The 22,170-nt window shown below is 38.8% G+C and overlaps 1 protein-coding gene across 1 annotated transcript in view; it reads right to left on the bottom strand.

Moving 5' to 3' along the window:
• LOC131034553 (uncharacterized) overlaps positions 1-22,170 on the bottom strand; it is a 400,008-nt gene that overhangs the window by 50,971 nt on the left and 326,867 nt on the right. Inside the window, exon 24 of the mRNA XM_057966103.2 lies at positions 21,765-21,803. Within this exon, the coding sequence (XP_057822086.2) occupies positions 21,765-21,803 (39 nt within the window). The remainder of the gene's footprint in view (positions 1-21,764; positions 21,804-22,170) is intronic.

Genomic DNA, 22,170 nt, shown 5'->3' with positions numbered 1-22,170 from the left:
GGCTAAGGCAGCTTGCCGAAGAACGACCGGCCGAGGGGTTGCTCGAAGGGAACCCAGGAGGTGCCACGGAGGTTGCGGAGGCAGAGATAGACGGAGAGAATTACACTCTCTACACTGTCGTAGGGTTGCCTGAAGGGAAATTAGGAGTCATAGAGGGTGCTGAAGGAGAACTCTACAGTTCGCCAGAATGCCACTGTAGGGTAAGAAGTTGCGAAGAGTTGGTGGAACAAATAAGGCCAAGTCTAAACCTCATCGACGCTACCAGAGACCTACTAAAGAACTTGTGCATTTCGGAGGACAACCGGAGGGAGACGACCGAAGGTGACGGTACGGCCGACGGTGTCGAGAGAGTACAAGGGTACCATACGGGAGGCAATTTGTTTGGTTCGGGGTCAACAACCTTCTCTGGAGGACCCACGAGTGGAGGGTCAGGTGCAGGAGGTGGAGGCGGAGGATCACCATGTACAAGCACACAAGGCACCAGAGGAGCGAGACCCAGCGGTGGGATGGCAAGTAAGCAGAAGCTGCCGAAGTTCAACGGCGAAGGGAAGGAAGATCCCATCCGCCATTGCTGCACTTGCGAAACCATATAGTCAGCGAATGGTGTTATCGACCAGGACGAATGGGTAACACAATTTCTAGCAACCTTAAGGGGAGTGGCCATCGACTGGTACTCCGATATGGATAAGACCAAAGTCGGCATATGGCCCAACTTGAAGGAGGAGTTCGGGATAGAGTTTCGCCTCCTTAGAGACGACAATGAAATAGTAGCCGAAATCTATGGCACAAAGTAGAACAAGAACGAGACTGTCCGAGCCTATAGTCGGTGGCTCAAGGAACTGTTGGAAAAATGGAGAGTCAACCAGTGGATGGGTTGAAAAAGAGATGGTTCATGGAGGGACTGAAACACTCCATCCGGAAGAAGATGAAAATTGTTCCACCAACCTCGTACGACAATGCATATAACAGAGCGATGGATCTCGAGAGCGAGACCAAGACATCCAAGAAGAAAAAGAAGAAGGATAGCTCATCCGAGGATGATGACTCTTCCGAGGGAAGCAGCAGCGATGGCGAGTCTGGCAAAAAGGTGCAAGCCCTGCAGAAGGACATGCTGAGGATGATGAAAGAGCTGAAGGTTATGAAGGGAGGTCTGAGCAAGACCGATGAAGGGGAGCTTTGGTGCACGGAATGTAAGATGGGCGGCCACACGAAAGGCTCCTGCCAAAAGAAGGCCTATTGTGGTATATGCCAGTTGATGGGGCATCCCACCAGGGAATGCCCCTACAACATGAAAACACGAAACCAACAAGTATTGCTTACGCAGGAACAACCAACTACATCGAGCGGTACCGGCAACTCCCAGGCGAACAACAATGCAACATTGGGAGGCTACCGAGATAACTGGTGGGGAGGACAAAACAACAATAACAATACAAGGAGCCGGATCCAATACGACTCCAAAGGCCGACCGATGGTACAATGCAGAGCGTGCAACCAGTGGGGGCACTTCGCCCAAGACTTCCCGAAGGGAGAGGCCACACAATATTTGTGCAAATGGTGCGAACTGGGAGACCACGAAGACACCACCTGCCCGAAGTCCGGCATCAACTTGCTCAATATCGAGGAAACCAAAGAAGAGGAAGTGCTGGCCATAACCCGCACCCAAGCCAGACAAGCAATGTGCCCAGACCCGGAGACAGAGAAGCAAAGGGTACGGGAAGCACGGGAAGAAATTGAGAAAGAGATACGAGAAAGGGCGAAGGCGAAGGGTACAACGAGTACTTCAAGCCGACCGGAGGCAGAGGAGGCTATACTAAATCAAATTTTAAAACTGGAGGTGCCTGTGAAGGTACACGACCTCCTCAAGACGATGCCTCAAGTACGAACGGCGTTGCTGAATAATCTCTCCCAACCACACACCAATACCAACCACCGCACAGATGTTCTTGGGGGGTTTGCAATAGACCCCATGCTGCTGGCAGTTAACACTGGAAGGAACCCGGCCATTGTGAGATGGGTATCCTTGGCACCATTCTAACCGATACCATCGTCGACGGTGGATCAGGAGTGAATGTTCTTCTAGAAGAAACCTGGCGGAAGTTGGGGAAGGCGATGCTGTGGCCATCTACATTCAATCTGCTGGGAGCAGATCAGCATGGAATCAAACCCATCAGGACACTGATGGGCCAGCAAGTTACCATCGGAACGCAACCCTTCATACTGGACTTCGTGGTAATCCCACTAAAGAAAAAAGGGTATGATGCGATCTTAGGGAGAGGGTGGCTGGTGGCAGCCAAGGCCACCCACAACTGGAAGAAGAACACCCTGTCTATGGAGAATGGAGGAAGGAAGTTTATCATAGACCTTGGGACACAGTTGGTTATGGAGGAACTGGCATCATCTTCAGAATCGAAGGGTGAAGACGAAGGCGACCTGAGGGACGAAGGACGAGGTTGCAGGGGAGCCCAACGACGAAGGGATTCTCAAACTAGGAGAGTGCTCTAAGGATGAGACGGGGTCATTGAACGGGATCTTCCATTGGTAGATGGAGGATTACAAAATGTTCCAAAGCTACAGGCTCGAAGTAGAGGAACCAGAGCAAGCAACAGAGGAGGTGTACCTGCTGGAATACAGAGAATATTGGAAGGGAGACACCCCAAACCTCGGTGACGTAGAGAATCCCAAGATCATTAGTGTCGGCAACGATTGGAACCCTGTGTGGAAGGCCGCAACCTTCAAAATCTTTATTATTCTTCTTCTTATGTACGAGAAGGAGACCGTGGTTCCTGTAGAATTTATGGTTCCAGGTCTTCGGATGGCCATTGAAAATAGACTTGCCATCAACGGCTCCAAATTGAAACCCTACCACGAGAAGCGCGCAGGGGACCCGAGAGGCCAGAAGGACACCCAAGAGTCCGGAGGGGGACCCGAGAGGATGGAAGGGGACTTGAGAGGCTAGGCAAGTGACTCGACCGACACGGGACCAAAGCGGGAGACTCTCGGGCGAGGCAAAACCGAGAAAGGGCAATCCCAGAGGCACGGGACCCAAGCCGGAGACTAGATTAGGGATTTAAAAAAAAAAATAATTGAAAATAATTTTAGAAAAAAAAAGAAAAAAAAATAGCGGTGGGACCACCGTACAGTGGAACCACCGTGGCGAGACCACCGTGCGGTGGAACCACCGTACGGTGAGGCTCCCGTGCGGTGGAACCACCATATGGTGAGACTCCTGTGCGGTGGAACCACCGTACGTTGGACCATTGACAACGGAGGACAGCTGCGGTGGAATACCACTGTACGGTTGAACTGCGTTGGGCATGCGGAAGGAGGACCGTACGGTGTGGACGGTTGGTCATGTTGTCCGTATGGTGTGATCCTACGGTAAGGAGGGTGTTGACCGCACGGGAAGGTGGCTGTACGATTGGAGGTGTCAGTGCTATTGTTGACTGTACGGGGAGGTTGTATGGCCGAGGTGCCATTGGGGACATTACAGTGGAAAAAAAAAACGACGACTAGATTGAAAAAATCATTCGATGACGTCTGGAGCCAGGACGCTGAAAATATTAGAGTGGAGAAGAAGGGTTTTGGCATCTTAAAATATCACAGAAATGATGTGCGCCATGGACTTTCGTATGGTTCTGACCCCGCGAGGGGCGCTGCCCCTCAACCCCGCTGGGGGCACTGCTCCCAGACCCCCAGTTTATTTTTGAGCTACAATACACTTTTTGGAGTTGGCCAAAGGGCATCCAAGAAGTCACGGTAAGTGTTGGGGTTGTTCCATGCTGTGAGAAAGAAGCCTGAAGCTAAGCATTGGTGGGGAAGCCATAAGCCGAAGAGGGAGACGGATTTGTAGGTTGCGAACAAACAGAGTTTGAAGGCAGGCATTGCAAGAACGCGAAGTCGTACGGCACAGGGGAGTTATTCAGTTCAGTTATCAGCCTTTGGGGAGTGTGATGGAGGATTTGAGGCGTCTCCTAGCCTTTGTGCCAGAGGGTTGTGGCCACTTCCAAGCATGAATGGTACGCTTTGAGGAACTCGGAGAATGTCTCGGTGGGACGTGAGGTTGCCTTGGTGGATGCACAGAGGGCTTGAGAGGAGCTGACCACCAGGTTGGAGGCCGTAGTAGCGTGAGACTTAGCTCAACGTACCTAGGAGTTGGATGCCGAGAGGGCAGTGCGGGTGGCTATCGAGGACAAATTGGCTAGGGAGACAATCATTTGAGTAGCAGTTGGTGGAGGCTGAGACTAAAAAGCATGTTTTGCAGACAAGTTTGGTTTAGGCACAGGAGGACTATGATGTGAAGAAAAAAAAAGAACTCCTTGCGGAAGCAATAATGGTGACATCCGCACTTGAGAATCGGATGGTAGCAGAAAAGGGTTTTCAGGCGAGGACCCAGCAGGTATATGAGTTCCACGCTCGACTAGCATTATCAGTTCCTGCAGTTCTCTACCTTGATTTTGTTTAATGTCATCTCTATTTTGTATTAAGTCGTCCGGAGACGACTTCTTTTCTTGGGGGGGATGATGTTGCCGGGAATAATCATTATGTCATGTTGTCGTATAATGTTTATGTTGTCGTCGATAATAATGAGTTATGGCAGTCAGTTAGTTAGTCGTCCCGAAGGGCAGTTGGACGCAACAGTTGGTCACACCCCTTCGGGTATTATATATTGCATACCTTTCCTTCGAAGTATCATCATGATAGTCGTATCTGGGTTTAATGTTATAAGCACTTGATGTACATGGACTGTTGAATTAATATAGACTGGCTATTTAATATATTTCCATTATGTTCTGTGCATTTACTCTCTGCATTTAATCGTTTACCCGTATGTGGCAAACATGCAGCCCAAATACATAGAATGGTCCAGAATTTGTGTGGCAGCTGATGTGGAGGTTATTAAACCCCCTTAACAATCCTCTCATATCGTATATTTGTGTAATGGAATAAAAGTAGGGTCTTGTGGCTAGGAATTTGGCATTGAAATTCAACTAATAGGTTTCTCTCACCTACCTCCCATAGTCTCCATTCTTGTTGTTTCACTAGTCATCTAAATTCATGGTCCACCTCTAACCACACTGGTTTTCTCTCACCTTTATTGTAACTTAAAAACTTAAATTTTGTGAGATATGGTGTCAATCTTCACTGCGCTCTCCTTCCTCCCAACAACAACTTTTGTTGCAATGTTGTATTGTTTGTTGCTTGTGTAGTTTATAGTCTTGTTCAAAACAGTGGTTTTTGAATATTATCTAGTGCCAATTTATCCAACAATCTAGCAATTTATTTAGTCAGTTACCCTAAATGGAATTCATGGGTGCTTGATTTTTATTTGTTTTTTCTCTAATATTTACATGGTTTGTATTTGACTCCTTTTTTAAGTGCTCCTGAACTGAAAGAGCTCACAAGTATTTGAGGTCTTGGGTAAGTTGATCTTCTCTTTGCTTGTGTTGGATCATTGTTGTATTGGATGTGTACCATTTATTCCCACTCCATTTTACTGTGTCATTATTAATAGTTATGACCAACTTGGATTCTCCTTAAGTCTAACTTGACTTCATAAATATAAGAATGCCAAATGCAAACTACCTTCTTGCTACACTTTGTTCTACACATACAACATTTCCGTATGGTGTCAAGTTCAAAGATAACATTTATTATTTTTCCAAGTGCAAGTCATGATCAAGTTTTCTCTAGTTTGCTTTTTCTTTCATCTTTGTGGCTCATTGTTGAAAGTTCACAGGATCATGGAATAGATCTCTTGAAATCATCTATCTTGGTAGAGAAACAAGGTAGCCACTGAATACATCTTCTAAAGCCTAAAGACCAATTATGCACCTACTATTATAGTATCCTATGAGATGCAACAATCTATGAGCTTGAAACCCTTAAATCCTTGGCCAATAATGTTGATTTGACGATGTAAATTTTTTTTCTTGCAAATATAATTCTAAGTAGCCACAACAATGAGCAAAATTGGGATCCTTGAATAGAATCACCTCCAATGGATATGAGTATTTCATCCCCAAATCCAAATATGGAAATCAAGAGGGTTTTCATTCTTTGGATCTCACATACCAAGGATTTTCATCCTTCAATGCACAAATTTGAAATTTGAATTTGAAGCAAATGATAATTGGATATGTTACTTTGGGCATGTGCCTCTCCTATATAGGGACCTCCAATTTAGACACTTCAATTTTTACTTTTCCCTATAAGAGATTCAAAATGGACTTTTAAATAAAATAATAAATAGGCCTTATAATGTCTCATTTAGATGGCCATCAATAATAATACCTAAATTGTCTTTCTTTAAAAAGATAATTGGGTCATGAAATATATTGTTGTTAAGAAATTACTTCTCTTATTTTGTCCCTTACCTTACAAGAAATAAAAATAAGCTACACGTCGCCAATTAAGTCCTTTCTTTTTGGGAACTCATCAAAATAAAAGCTAAATGTTCAAAATCTTAGTGTATAGCTATGCATGAGATGATGAGAGCATTAAATGCACACTTAATAGTGGGGATAAAAAACCTTCAAGCTTTATATTGATAGGGTTTAATGTCCCCTTCCTAGGAGTAGCCCAAGAGACTACTTAGCCTATTTTATTCTTGTAGGCTAAAGTCTAGAGGAAAGGGAACACTTTAAATTAATTATTTAATATTATCCAATTAGTACATTTTATAGGTAATGTTATTTAATTAATTTAAAAAAGCAACATAAAGTGACTTAAGTGAATTATTAAAAAAGGAAATATTAAAAGTCACTTTATTATCGAGGCCTAATGAATTATTTTAAGCAAGAATTCAAAAGGGTTTTCGAAATGTTCCTCGAATGTTATAAAAGAATATTGTGGAGCTCATTTTCACTATGCTTGGATTATTTCTTCTGTTTGGTAATTTGGAGAGCTTCATTGAGATTAGAAACCCTAGCACGAAAACTCTAAGAGATACTAGTTTCGGTAGTGAAACTATATACCCTATCTGGTTACAAGAGAGGTCTGTCAGGATCTGACTTTGAGGGTCTACTCGACCTATGAGCGGTGTTTTATAACATCTGATGCTCATTTAGAAATAATAAAATGTTAGCTTAGATTAAATAAATAAATTGGAAAATCTATAATAAATGTAATTATTATTAAATTTCCCTATATCGTGGAAGTCGACTTGTTCTTACTGGCGGTAGTTTTGGGTTGTATGATGTTTTTTATTTTCTTTTTTTGATTGCCGACTTGAGGTCGGCCACCCCCTAGCACAACGTGCAAGACTTTATAAGGTGAAACCTTTGAAAGAGGGAGGAATGCTTGATTTCAGGTTGATCTGCCTTTGTGCAACGCAGGTTTTTTGGGACACAAACCCCTTGAGCCAAGCCAATTAGGAGATTTCCCCTACTCTAGGTTTTCTTTGAGTTTGAGCATTGACAAGATTGTTTTCCTGAGCCGTTTTCTGATTCCTGATTAGTCGCAAGAGATAAGGATAAAGCAATAGCAAGACTAAGCAACCACGAATCTGATATAGGTCACTTGAAGATTTTGATCTGTCTTTGCCTTTGTCTTCGACAAGGCAAAGCTAGTGACAGAGACAGTGAGTTGGAAGATAGAAGACCGCAGGGAGAGATAAGTAGTCCAGAATTTCAATTGCAACAAATATCAGTATTGGTGTCGATCAACATCATTTCATAGGTGTCTATTGTGGAACCTGCCCAAAGATCATCCTAATACTAGACTGAATATTACACAACTTAGATATTGCTAAGTTGGTGACTTTCAACGCCGACCTTCATCCAGATTCTTCATATTGTGCCTAGCAAGAAATACCTAGGGCGTAGGCCTGTTGTAAGTTCAATTAAATTTGAAAAAAATTCTGATATTGAATAAAGGATATTGGTTTATGTAACTCTGACATTGAATGGAAAATATATGTTTGCAGTTCAAATGCAATTAAAATTATCTGTAATCTATTGATCGAATCAGTGTTTGTATTTCCTGGCAGTTCATGATATCTGATTAAAATATTCTGAGAACCCTATTAAATTTGATTTGAAGTCTTAACGCTTTTATAAGAAATTTGCACTAGGATTGGTTAGGTATCTTTCAGTGGTATCAAATCTTCAAATCCTGCCAGCCTATGGGGTTGGCGAATGAGTGATAGAGAGCAGAGATATCTGTAGAGAGAGAAGAGGAAGGGTTCCAGTATGGGTGACCCAGATGATGAGGCCAAGGCTTTCTTAAAAAGGTTTGAAGAACTTCATGCCAGCGTGTTTGAGACCTCGAAGGAAGTAGCTTAGTTCCTGAGGGATCTCAAGCAACAACCGACCAATGACAAACTTGCCAATGATAAAGGAGAAGGCAATAGTTCGGTTGGAGAAAAAGGTTGTTGCAGAGGGTGATAGAGTCTTAGTCAGCACCAAATCTTTTAGGGCAAAATTTTTAACAAATGAGGAGGTTAATGAAGAGAAACCAGATCAAGTCATTGGAATGAATTGCCTCCATGTTGAATATCACTCTTTGAGTGAAGCAGTTAAGAATCATATGACCTTTGCAAAGTATTGCATTATGGAATCAAAAGGTGGACATAGGAGGAAAGGGTATGAAGAGAGGAAGGACATCTAGCATTGATTGGGGAGGATCACAATCCCTAATTTAGATGGGACAAGTGAAACATCAACAAGATCATGGATGTAGAAGTTGGATACTTCTCCTTAAACCCTATGCTCGAGGAGGAAGCACTCAAGTTCGCCACTTTGCATTTGGATGGAGTGGCCCATGAATGATGGCATCATGTAATTGTGACTCAAGGGCATTGTCCATAGAAGAGTTCATTTAGAGAATACTTCAAAGGTTTGATAGGACATACCTAGAGGTTCATTTCAGGAATCTAGCCCAATTAAAGGAAGAGGACAAGGTGGAGGATTATGTATCGGAATTTCAAAAACTTGCTGTAATGATGCCCAATGTGACTGATAGAAGGCAGATAGTGCTCTTTGGAGAAGGCTTAGCTGAACCTCTTATGGGGTTACTCAAGGCCTTAAACCCTACAACCTTCCAAGAGGCCATCACAACAGCCCTCAACTTGGAAGATTCAATTGCTAGGGGCAGTTTTAGCAATAAGAAGGCATCCTTACCTTTGCAGAGCAAAAAGCCTTTTCAAAGGAGTTTAATACCTCCTAAGATGCCTATATGGAAATCTAAGCAAATAGATATCAGTAGGATCGAATTAAGGAGAAGGAAGATGTGTTTCACATGCAAGGAAACATGGCAGCTTGGGCATCGATGTTTAGTGAAAGGTCAAGTGCATTATATTGAGGTAGTCTCTGACAATGACATAGAGAGCGAAGGGGCTGATTTTGAAAATGAAACAGAAAAAATTGAGGCACCTGAGGGAGGCACACTTGCTGCACTCACAGGAGAACCACATTATAGTGCATTCCGCATTAAGGGTGTCTTGAAAGGACAGTGGGTCATCATCCTTATTGATAGTGGTGCTACCTTGTGATGTCCCCATCTATTTCAGCAAATATAGCTCCCTAGAGTGCCTGCCACGAAGGACAAAGGGTTATTGATCAGGATGATAGTAGAGGTAGAAATCACGTTTATGTTAAGAAGGGTGTTCTCATTAATATATCAGATTAAGGCAGTGATAGGCATCGAGTATAAGATGATGGGTTCATGAGTAATGAGATTACGACATCAAGCTTATCAGGGAATAATGAATAGTGATAGTTCAAAAGAGATAACATATCATTGTCATCACAATGCCAAAAGATAGCTACAGAAGAAGTAGGTTATATAGCATCCATTATATATGTCGAAGAAGAATTAACATCACTTAAGGATTGATTATGGTCAGCAGTCTATTGATTAGTTATTCAAAGAACAACAATCATATATACAAGGATAATGATTTGTATATTTACCCCTAATATATCGCAAGTAAGATTCATGGGGCGATTCGTTTGGCCCAATAATCCAAACAAATATCTAGCGACCCATATTAGAGACTTACATCCCATAGATTGAAGGTTTGGAATAAGTTTGTTGAACTAGCATGGACGCCTTCAATAGTAGAGTTGTGTGAAACAATCCATAAACAACGATGGAATATTGACAAGTCGGCAAGACACTTCTAAGGACTGTAATGTCCCTTTTTAAATGCCCTAGTTTTTGTCCTAAAATCACAAATCCATAATGAAACAAGGGCAAACATAGTCAGGGATATAATCTTCATTTAAGAATAAGATGAGATAAGCCTGTTTTTTCAAACCCACAATGAGATTAGACAGTAATGTAGATATAACTAATGAAATACATCCAATTCTAGGGTTAGGATATGTATATATTGATCTACACAACCAATATGAACAATTACATGGAAAATCAACCATAATGAGTGTTGAGTTGGAATACATGATGAGGAGCCCCAAGTATCCTCTACCCTAGGCCCAACAGCAAGAACTTATCCTCTGTGGCCCCATGTGGTCCTTAACCGATGGTCCTCAACCATCATCATGAGGTGGCATACCTAGTGAGGGCTTTACACTGTTCCCCTCCATCATATCAACCTCTCACGTCTTATGATTAATTCACTTCAACAATTGGTCCATGTGGAGATAGTAAGGAAGCTACAATAAGGAGCCTTTGACCCTCATCTAGTCATCCTCCTAATACCTTAATGATTTAATTTCTTGTATTTGTGAGCCATGGTGAAGAAGAGCGGAATGATTGAGGAGAGTGCCCTAGAAACTGTCTCTTCCTAGACCCAAATACCATACCCTTTGTACTCCTTTCGCCTCTATGGGCTCATTTTGTCCCACTTCGAGATGGCGTATCTAGAAGGATGCTCATACACTGTACCCCTCCTGTAATTCTCTCACACTCTCCTTCATCATGACTTTGATATATCATAAGTGATGAAGAACTAATATTCATGTTCATTAAAACAATAGTTAGTTACTATTGAACCCATCATATTATGTTAATATTATTGTATTATCTTGGCAATATTATATCAGATTTCTATTCTCAGCACTAGCCTCAAATTACATTAATAACATTATGTCATTATAATTTATCATATTAACAGTATTTAACATTCCTCTCTTATGTCATATTAATCATATTGAATTAACAATATCATATTATATTATCAGCATCCTACTGTATTATATTATATTAACATTGTCTTCTATTATTTCACTATATTAGCAGTTTTATTATGTTAATGTTTTCCTCATATATCATATTAACAGTACTAATTTGCACTCACAACATTATACTATATATTATTAACAATTCTTATTAGAATAATATCTTTCTCTTTGTGTTATTAATGATCATTTAAGTTGTTTCTAACTTCGCCTCTAGTTAACGATTGTTTCTTTTAGAAGCATTGTCTTTGTAACTCTATTTAAAGGAGCTTTGTCTCCTTGAATAATTGAACAACATCGATTCTTTGAAATCCATATGCTTTTGCATCTGTATTATGGTATCAGAGTAGAGAATTAATTTTTTTTTAAATTTCTTTGTTATACTAAAAAATTTTCGAAAAAATTTCTCTAGTTTTTTGAAGTGGTTTGCTTCCAGTTCGTGGATTTTTTGCTGCAAATCGTGTCGCGTTTCTTTGCCCTCGACCCGCGCCTATTCTCCACATATTTTTGCTCGATCTAGTTCATTCATGGCTGCCTAGGGTTTCTGCAATTTTCGACTAGGGTTTTGACCCTTCAGTTCAAGTCGAAATTTTATTCTGGTTGTAGATTCCTAGTGGGTTTTTCGAGACCTCAACTGGGTCATCATCAGATTTTTCTAGGTGCATCGTTTTCCGTGCCTCAATTTTTGAGCCGTCGGATCTGCATTCTAATTTCAGATTCTTGGTGGGTTTTTCGAGAGCTTTTTTGGGTTGATCTCAGATTTTTTTGGGTGCCTCGAATTTTGTGCCAGTGAATTTGCCTTGGAATTTGTGCCTATAATTGTCTCAGTGCCCGTAGGTAATTCTCAAACAATATAATTACTACTGCCCTCTTTCTTTCCTTATTGCCTTATTTCATCCTTCCGTCCCCTCTCCTTCAATGATCTTTCCTCTCCTTCCTTATATCCATTGAAAGATTATTATTAAGAGACACATCCTTTCCAATCCTATTGTCCATTAACAGGGACACATCCTTTGCTAACTATTTTTAATTCATTTATCATTCTTTCTTTTAATTGCATCACATAAATGATCTTCCATATTAATGGGTTTGTCCTCTTATTATTTATTTAATTTTTGTTTGTCTTCTCATAGCCATTACGTTATGGTCAATACTACTATTATAACTGCTCATTATGTATGTTTCTCCATGAATCGGCTGAGCATGTTGATTCAATCCATGAAGAGAAAGTCCGATCACTATTAATATTATAGTTATTGTAAATATTACTTAACAGTAATTATTATTGAAATTATTAATAATAGTTAATATTTATCGTGGCCTTTAATAATTATTGTGAATATTAATAATAATTATTGATGGTGATTATAAATACAAATCAGTATTATTTAATAATTATTGTGAATGTTAGTAAACAATAATTATTGATTGTGATTATAAAAAGAAAATCAATATCTATTTAATAATTATTATGAATATCGGTTAATGAACAAATAGTTTAGATCCTCTTCAAATAAAAATAGCCAATGTGGATTTAACCGATTGAAAAGATTAGTCGTTATTACTAATCAGCAGTTAACACGTGAAGAATAATTAATAAACCAATTCAAAATTATCTGGAAAAGGCACGATTAAGGCAGAGAAAGGTGGTGATTAGAAGAGACAAGGGGCAGGTCTTTTAAAGTACATCCCTCTCATCATATAAGTAGTCAATCTAATCATTCCCAGACGGATTGGACATCTCTATCTCTGATTCATCCTTTGTGGATTCATCTACCTTGAGCAAGCAGCCTTTGGCTTTGGATGCACATCTACCAATCAATCATATCAAACACAGCAACTATCGGATTGGCTACAAGTCCCAAAATAAAACAGTCAGGCATCCCTAACTAAAGGTCATATAGAATAGCTACATCATCATATAGATCAGGCATGCATTCATAGATCAAGGGTCTTATTAGACCTATACGATATACCCTTGCATACATTAACCAGAAACAACAAACCAAGCAGCACAGTTTACACTGTTATATCAGAGAGCAGTGATAACCTATCCTATTGATTAGTAAAATATATATCTTATAAAATCATATTATAAGTGGTATTATTCTTTCATTTAGTGGTATCAATTATCACTCTATTAAGCATTTGTTCCTAAGATTCATAAGGAATTTGGATTTGGATGAAAAAGAAATCTCTTGCATTTGATTTTCAACTTAATTGTTCCCTTATTCCTGAGTATTAACTTAAGGGGACACTACACACCTATAATTATCTCAATGAAGAAGAAGTAAGGAGACTTGGACTGAATACAGTTCCAATTGAAGGGTTTGAAGTGAAGGTAGCTAGTGGAACCACTCTTTCTTGCACTCAGAAGATATTGCAAATGGAGTTGGCGATGACTTCTATATGATTGACATGGATATGGAAGTGGTTTTAGGATGCCAATGGCTATATACCATTGATAAATATAAGACCAGCCACTGTAAGATGGAGATCTCTTTCCAACACAATGGAAAAAGGGTGGTATTGCATAGGTTGACCAGCAAAGGGATCATGGAGATTTCAGCTAAGAGGATGGAAAGGGTTTTTCGAAAGAAGCAAGTAGCATGGGCAGCAGAATGCCTCATCACTAATAGAAGTGCTGCTAAGACAGGAGGAGCTACCAATGTGCATATTCAGTCTATCTTAGACAAACACAATAAAGTATTCAAGGACATACCCCCAGGTTTGCCCACTAATAGAGGATTTCAGAAAATTATTGAACTTGAAGAAGAGGCAAAACCAGTGATGATTACTCCATATTGCCATCTGAAGGTATACAAGGAAGAAATTGAGAAGGCCATTAAGGAATTGCTGGAAATGGGGCATATAAGACCTAGTTCCAGCCCATTTGCATCATCTGTAATGCTGGTTAAGAAGAAGGATGGAACTATGAGGATGTGTATTGATTACTGAGTCCTCAATAAGAGAACTATTAAGGACCAATATCCGATACCCAGAAATCGATGAATTGATTGATGAGTTAGATGGAGCTAAGTATTTTTCCAAGATTGATTTATGCTTAGATTACCATCAAATCAAGGTCCGGGATGAGGATGTACATAAGGCAACATTTCGGTGTCATTATGGGCAATATGAATTCTTGGTGATGCTCTTTGGATTAACAAATGCTCCAACAATTTTCCAATCATGTATGAATAAGGTATTTGTTCTTCAATTGAGAAAGTTTGTGTTGGTCTTTTTGATGACATCTTAGTTTACAGCAACACTTGGGAAGAGCATTTAAAACACTTCGATGAGCTGTTGAATATCTTAGAACAGCCGTCCTTTTATGCTAAAACATCTAAATGTGAGTTTGGGTTGCAAGAAATATTATACTTGGGCTTCAAAATCAGTGAACATGGAATAAATGTAGATGAGGAGAAGATCAAGGCCATCCAAGACTGGCCAAGACCAAACAATCTAACATAGTTAAGGGGATTTGTTGGGTTATGCAGCTACCACAGGAGGTTTGTGAGCGGATTTTCACAACTTGCACTCGTAACAAATCTAACTAAGAAGGGTGCATTTGTATGGACTCCATCAGCTCAACAAGCCTTCGATAAGCTCAAAGAGGTAATGAGTTTGTGTCTTGTCTTAGCAATTCCAGATTTTTCATTACCTTTTGTTTTGGAATGTGATGTGTCCGGCGAAGGGATACGGGCTGTCTTGATGCAAAATAAATACCCCATAGCATTTGAGAGTCGGAAGCTTAAGGAGGTTGAGGGTAAGCTTCTAGTTTATGAACAAAGAAATGTTGGCCATAATGCATGCTTTGACTAAGTTTAGACAATATTTGGTTTGTAACAAGTTTTTGGTTAAGACTGATCATAATAGTTTGAAGTATTTCCTTAACCAAAGGGATTTAAATGATAGGCAGCAAAAATGAGTGAGCAAAATTCAAGCTTATGACTTTGACATTGAGCATGTTAAAGGGAACAACAATGTAGTGGCTGATGCATTATTTAGCAAACCTCATTTGCACTGTATTACTGAAATATCTGCTGATTTGAGGACATTGATTACAGCTGATTATGTTAAAAATACATTCGCTAATGATATTGTGCAGGGCAAGGTGCAAGATAACAGGTTCAAAACAGCAAATGAGCTGATTCTCTACAAAGGGAAAGTATACATCATACTTGAATCTAAAATAAAGGAACAGATTCTTAAAGCTTGCCATGACACCCCACTGGCCGGCCATACAGGTTTCTACAATACATATAAACGAGTGAGGGAACATTTTTCATGGAAAGGATTGAAGAAAGATGTAATGCAGCATGTAAAAGAATGTAAAGAGTGTCAACATAATAAAGCAGAACATGTGTTTCCAGAAAGACAATTGCAGCTCTTGTCCATTCCGAATAAAAAATGGGAGCACATATCAATGGATATCATCACTGGCTTACCAAAAGTTCAAGGTAAAGATTGTTTGTATGTAGTGGTTGATAGACTCACGAAGTAGGCACATTTTAATGCTATATCAGATCATAAGGCATCGCAAGTGGCTGATCTGTTCTTTAAGGAGATCCTCAAACTTTTTGGATTACCAAAAACGATTGTGAGTGACAGGGACAGAAGGTTTCTAAGTTTCTTTCGGCAAGAGTTATTTCATTTGACTAGAATAGAATTAACACAAGTACCGGCTACCATCCCCAAACAGATGGCCGAACAAAGATAGTGAACAAGTGGATTGAGGGATATTTAAGAAACTACATAACAGGCCAGCAAACAACATTGATTAAATGGCTGCATCTGGGTGAGTATTGCTATAACACCACTCACCATATGTCGATTGGGATGTCTCCTTTCAAAGCACTCTATGGTTATGATGCTACTTCTTTTGTGGACCTGATTTTTAGTAATAGTAGAGTTCCTAGTGCTAAGGATTTAGTGTAGCAAAGCAAAGACATTATGGAGGACCTCAAGGAGAATTTGCAACAAGCCCAAAACCAACAAAAAATGTATGCTGATAGGCACTGTACTGAACTGACTTTTGAGGTAGGAGACTTGGTGTTTCTATGTTTCTAGCCTTACCGACAGTCTTCAATCAAGGGCAATGCGGCAGAGAAGTTAAAGCCATGTTTCTATGGTCCTTATCCAGTGATAAGGAAGGTGGGGCAGGTGGCTTATGAGCTAGAATTACCACCTAACAATAGAATTCACAAGACCTTTCATGTTTCATGTCTCAAGAAGTCCCTTGGACAGCAGATCATTCCTTCATTGGAGCTACCTCCCCTTGATTATGAAGGCAAACTCATCCTTGAACATGAAATCCTGTCAAATGTGAGGGAAAAGAGGTTAAGGAACAAGGTGATTCCTGAATACTTGGTGAAATGGAAGGGTCTGCTTGTAGAAGATGCAACTTGGGGAGAAATAGAAGCTTTTGAACATCCCAATCTGCAATTGCTTGAGGTCAAGAAATTAGAGGATGGGAGGACTATCATGATCCCATTTTGAGGGCCTAGTCGGCCTCAGTGGTGTTTTATAACACCCGATGCTCATTTAGAAATAATTAAATATTTGCTTAGATTAAATAAATTAACTGGGAAATTTATAATAAATGTAATTATTATTAAATATCCCTATATCATGGAAGCCGACTTGTTCTTATTGGCAGTAGTTTTGGGTTGTATGATGTTTTGTATTTTCTTGTTTTGATTGACAACTTGAGGTCAGCCACCTCCTACCACGACACGCAAGCCTTTATAAGGAAAAACCTTTGAGAGAGAGAGACATGCTTGATTTCAGGTTGATCTACCTCTGTTCAATGCAGGTTTTTTGGGACGCAAGCCCCTTGAGCCAGGCCAGGTAGGATGTTTCTGCTACTTTGGGTTTTCTTTGAGTTTGACAATCGACAAGATTGTTTTCCTGAACCATTTTCTGATTATTGATTATTCGCAGGAGCAGATAAGGAGTTTTTGGAGCTAAGGATAGAGCGATAGCAAGACTGAGCCACCCGGAGATTCTGATCTGTCTTTGCCTATCTTCGACAGGGCAAAGCTAGTGACAGAGACACAGAGTTGGAAGATAGCAGACCACAGGGAGAGATAAATTGTCCAGAATATCAATCGCAGCAAAGACCAGTACTGGTGTCGAGCAACATCATTTCATGGGCGTCTATTGTGGAAACTGCCCAATGATTGTCCTAATATTGGACTGAAAATTACACGGATCAGATATTGCTAAGTTGGCGACTTTCAAAGCCAACATTCATCCAGCTTCTTCATATTGTGCCTAACAAGACATACCTAGGGCACGGGCCTGTTGTAAGTCCGATTCAATCTGAAAATCCCTCTGATAATTAATGAAGGATATTGGTATGTAACTCTGTCATTGAATGGTAAATATATGCTTGGAGTTCAAATGCAATTAAGATTATCTGTAATCTATTGATCAAATCAGAGTTTGTATTTACTGGCAATTCATGAGATCTGATTAAAATATTCTGAGAACCGTTTAAAATCTGAGTTGAAGTCTTAACACTTTTATAATAAAATTGGACCAGGATTGGTTAGTATCTTTCAAGGTCACTCAGTTTTTTTGCATAGATTTAATGGAAGAGGTTTATGGAAATTTGCGAGGTCTTCGTTGAAGACAAATTTTTATGGTTATTAAGATTTTGTAAAGATTGCTTAGATTGCTTGAACTTGGATGCCATTGTCATTCATCATATTATTGGTTGTGATTGCTTGAGCAAGTCATGGGTTTTTGAGTTATAATGGCAGAGTAAAATGATACAAATGGTGGGCAAATAAATGGCTTAATAGCTGGGTGTGAACCTGTAGCAAATATGTGAGTACCAAGAAGAGACATGAGAAGGGATAGCTGCCTCTTTGTTTGGTGTTAACCCTTCCTAGTACGTGATGCTTCCCATACTGGCCCTGGCACATTTCCAGGCCATATCAACCCCTACCCAGGTGATCTTAGGTAAAGGGAATGGCATATGAACTAGTTTACCTCTGCTGGGAAGTGCATGAGGTATTTGGAGGTTTTATGGTGGAAATGTTGGCATTTGGAAACTACAGTTCTATTGTAATTGATATTCTTTAAGGTCGTGTTGGTAACAGTGGGCATACTTCATAGTGACATGAGGTGCTTCCTATGGAGCAGTTGCCCAAGCCTTCCATTTGCTGTTTGAAACTTTAGTGCCAAAGTTTACAGCTGTTCAATAACAAGTATCTTAATTGTTTGCGTCAGCACATTAAGGATGACCTTGATAACTCTGTGCTTGGAACTGAGATATTATTACTCTGCAATAAAGAGGTCAGATTTGAATATACCTTCTGTTGTATCTCTAACACTTCTGTTATTAAGAGGTCAGATTATTTGCTTAATTCAGTTGTCTTTCATTCAATCTGCTGTTCATAAATGGTCAATTCAATAAATTTCAGTTGTTATTTGAATATTTCTACACATATTGCATGTCTTGTGAACAAGTTCATATGATGACTTTGAACCTTAAATTCGATAAACAAATCAGAAAGTAAACATCTTAAAATACTCACTGAATAAAGGAGGTTGGAAAATTTTTGGGAAAAGTTGGGAAAAATTGAGTGTGGGATTTTACATATGAGCATGCCTAAAGAAGTGTACACCTCAACAAAGGAGTGAATTCAAAGTGCAAATATCAAAAAAGCCTTTGTCAGGTGCGTGTCTAGGGTGTAGGTGACCACCACATCAAGATAATATTCAAATTCAAATCAATTACAAATTTAAAGGACTCCACACTCAAGTGCGCAATTGGTAGTTTGATGTGTGCTGAGAAAGAGGAGATTACAGTGAAAAATGCCTAATTATCAAGTGAACATCTACGATGCAAGAACACACCTCACTAAAGAAAATATAATTCCAAACTTAACTTTCAGATTCAATTATCAAGTGTGTGTCCAGGTTGTAGGTTCACAACTCACCAAAGGAATATTTTAAATTTCAAAAATTGTTTAAACTTATGTTCACAAGTACACACCTACTGATGACGTTCGCACTTGTAAATAAGAAACCAAAAGTACAAGTTCAAAGTTTGTTTTAGTGTATGACATGTGCACAGCAAAAAGATGTGCCTATCAAAGGGATTGAATGTGTCAATGGATTTTTTGGATGACTTCTTGCCATGATAAAAGGATAAGTTGAAGAATTATCAAAGTCATCCATGGTTGCTGAATATATTGTTTAACCATCACCATTTTTAATGATAAAAGCATATTCTAAAATGCATTATGTTTAGTGAACACAATTTATAGCTCATGCAATTCACCAACATTATTTTAGCTTTCATGCTATATTCAACAATCTCTAATTTTAGCCTAGAGTCAAATACATCTATCTTTAGATCTCTTGTCATGTAAAAGATGTGACTTGTAAGTATTAGTTTGTAATAATTTGTACCATCAGACTAACTAATGATTGCATGGTTTTCGTTTAGTTTTAGTTTTGATGGAAAAGATTTTATTATAAAATTTGTATGTAATGCAAGTAGTTAGCAGCTAGAGTTGAAACACAATTAGTCTCTTTCATTTATTTCCATACAAAGCTTTATAAACCTTAATAATAAGTGTCACTTGCACTTAGATCAGGAATGGTAGTTTTCATGCTTATTTGTTGTTGAATTTGTCTGTTGAGTACTCATTACATCAATACAAGATTCAATATTTATTCAACAGAATTTATTATGCCTATCTTATTTCTACACCATTACTGAGATGTTTTGTTATGTGTTCAGGCAGATTAAATTATTTTCAGCAAGTTTGCAAGCTTTGCATTGAAAGTTTGCTTGAAATTGGAGATTGTGGCTTTCTACTAATCCTTTAATTTACTTTATTGAAAAATTTGTATTCTTGTGTTTTAAGCTATCTAATCCTTTTCCATGCTCGCATTGCTCAATCTCTACTTTAAGCTAAACAACATAAGTGTGAACTTGTAGGATTTATTTTCCTTCCAAAGATATAAAAATCTTTTAACTTGAGTCAAAAGGCTTCTCAACCTTTTACACTAGATGCATCCAAAGAGATACATTTAGTTATATTTAGTATGAGCATGAGCTGCCCCAAAAAGAAAACTATAAAGATTGTAAATAAGCAAGTACATATTGTCTAGATTATGGTTTTAGGTTTTTTTAATGTTTATAAGGAGTATTCTCTTGTAATTATAAGAGTAGTTATACTATACATTTGTTCCATTTTGGGTTGCATCACATTCAAAGTTGTGATATAAAATGCTAACAAACTGTAAATGCAATAATCTATAGAAAAAAATTCATACCATATCTAATTATACAAGAATAAACCAATTGATGCTTCATTTAAGTACCACTTGCTTACAATAAATGTAGATTGAGGACCATCCACAAATCAGAACCTTTTCCTATGTACTCAAATTATATTTTACGGAGCCAATGGTTGTCAATTACACAACCATAGGGTAGCTTATTTACAAGTGTCATTAACTTACTACCCTCAGCTGACAATTAGAAACAAAAGTGGGACAAAAAGAATTATAAATAATTTTATGATTACAAAGGCATCTGAAAGGACGTTAAAAAACACTAACAATATCCAAAATATATAAGGGTTGCAGTACCAAGTCAATCTCTAATTTAAAACTTGAGGGCCAAAATATATTGTCAGGTACATTCTGTCTGCTTGATCGCATCTAGGTAATCTGTGCTTTACACATTTGATACAACACAGACCATGTGATGTCCATAAGTAAGATGTTATCAGTAGGGATTTCTTGATTTGGGAAGATCTACTTATGAGAGTTTTTTGTAAGAATAGACAGATCTCTATGTTAAAGAAGGGAAGGCATTTCTGGTATTTGTATTACATGATGACTGAACATGCACTGAAAACATTCATGATTCCCATCAAAGGATATACCTAAAAATAGACAAATCCTCAGGTTCAAATACCCAGACACATAGTCAGCATATATGTTCAGAAGAAGTTGATGAGAGAAAAAATTGAGCAAGGCCAAAGCGACTCTCAAGATGGAAAGCACATAAGTTTGATGCACTCTAGAGTGTAAATTTAGCTATCCTGGCAGTGAAGATATGACTCATACTAATAAAAAAATATTTGAAAATAAATATTCATTCAATTTCAACATGTTAGTTTCTCATATTCTCCATAGGTCTTCTCACAACATTACAAGTAATTATGATTTTGTTGGATGAGGAGCACAGATGGACAACCATAAGGAAGAGATTCTCAATAATATCAAGTAGCTTACGAAGATGAGATGATCTGCAAGGTCTATAACCATGTCAAGAAATTTGCAGGGACAATCATGAGTAACACTGGCACACAGAACAATGCATGGTCATGTTTCTAATTGCTGAAACAAATTTAATAATGTTGAAGATTACTTAAACTAGGACAGAAAGATCCTTGAATTCTTCCAAAGTTATTTGAATCTACATATTTTTTCTTTTTCCTTTTTGAATAAAAATATTTGAGCAACATTGTATCAAGCACATCAATAAAAGTTCATATTCCAGGATTTGGTTTCAATTCTAAAGAAGCACATTACATAATTTGCATCTGAGAAAAACGATACTATAAAGAGTTCTAGACAAACCTCTGACATTGCCCGAGCAGCCAATGCTTTGAATGCACTCTGTAAAACCAAAACAATTAAGTGAATTAGATGTCATAAAAACGCTAGGGAGAAGGCATTATGCTGGGTTACATCATCATATGATTTTGAATTTAAAGTGATTTATTTAATGCAATTTCTTTCTCTTGTCGTCTAAGAAATTGTCCCTTCCCCTTTCCATAACTATTTTGTGAAAGTCAAATTTACAGACAATACTCACACCCCTATACAATTGAAAAGCCTCGAAAAAAATCCCAAGGGAGCAATCCAACCAGATATGTTGTTTTACAGTTCTACTAATGAGACTATAATGAGCTGAAATGATGTCATAATTCCTCTTTCAGACAAAAATACTCATGAAAGAATCAAAGAATGTAAGTCAAGCAAC

The sequence above is a fragment of the Cryptomeria japonica genome, chromosome 11 (genome assembly GCF_030272615.1).
Source record: "Cryptomeria japonica chromosome 11, Sugi_1.0, whole genome shotgun sequence".
NCBI lineage: Eukaryota > Viridiplantae > Streptophyta > Pinopsida > Cupressales > Cupressaceae > Cryptomeria > Cryptomeria japonica.
This window is presented reverse-complemented; position numbering and strand designations above follow the sequence as displayed.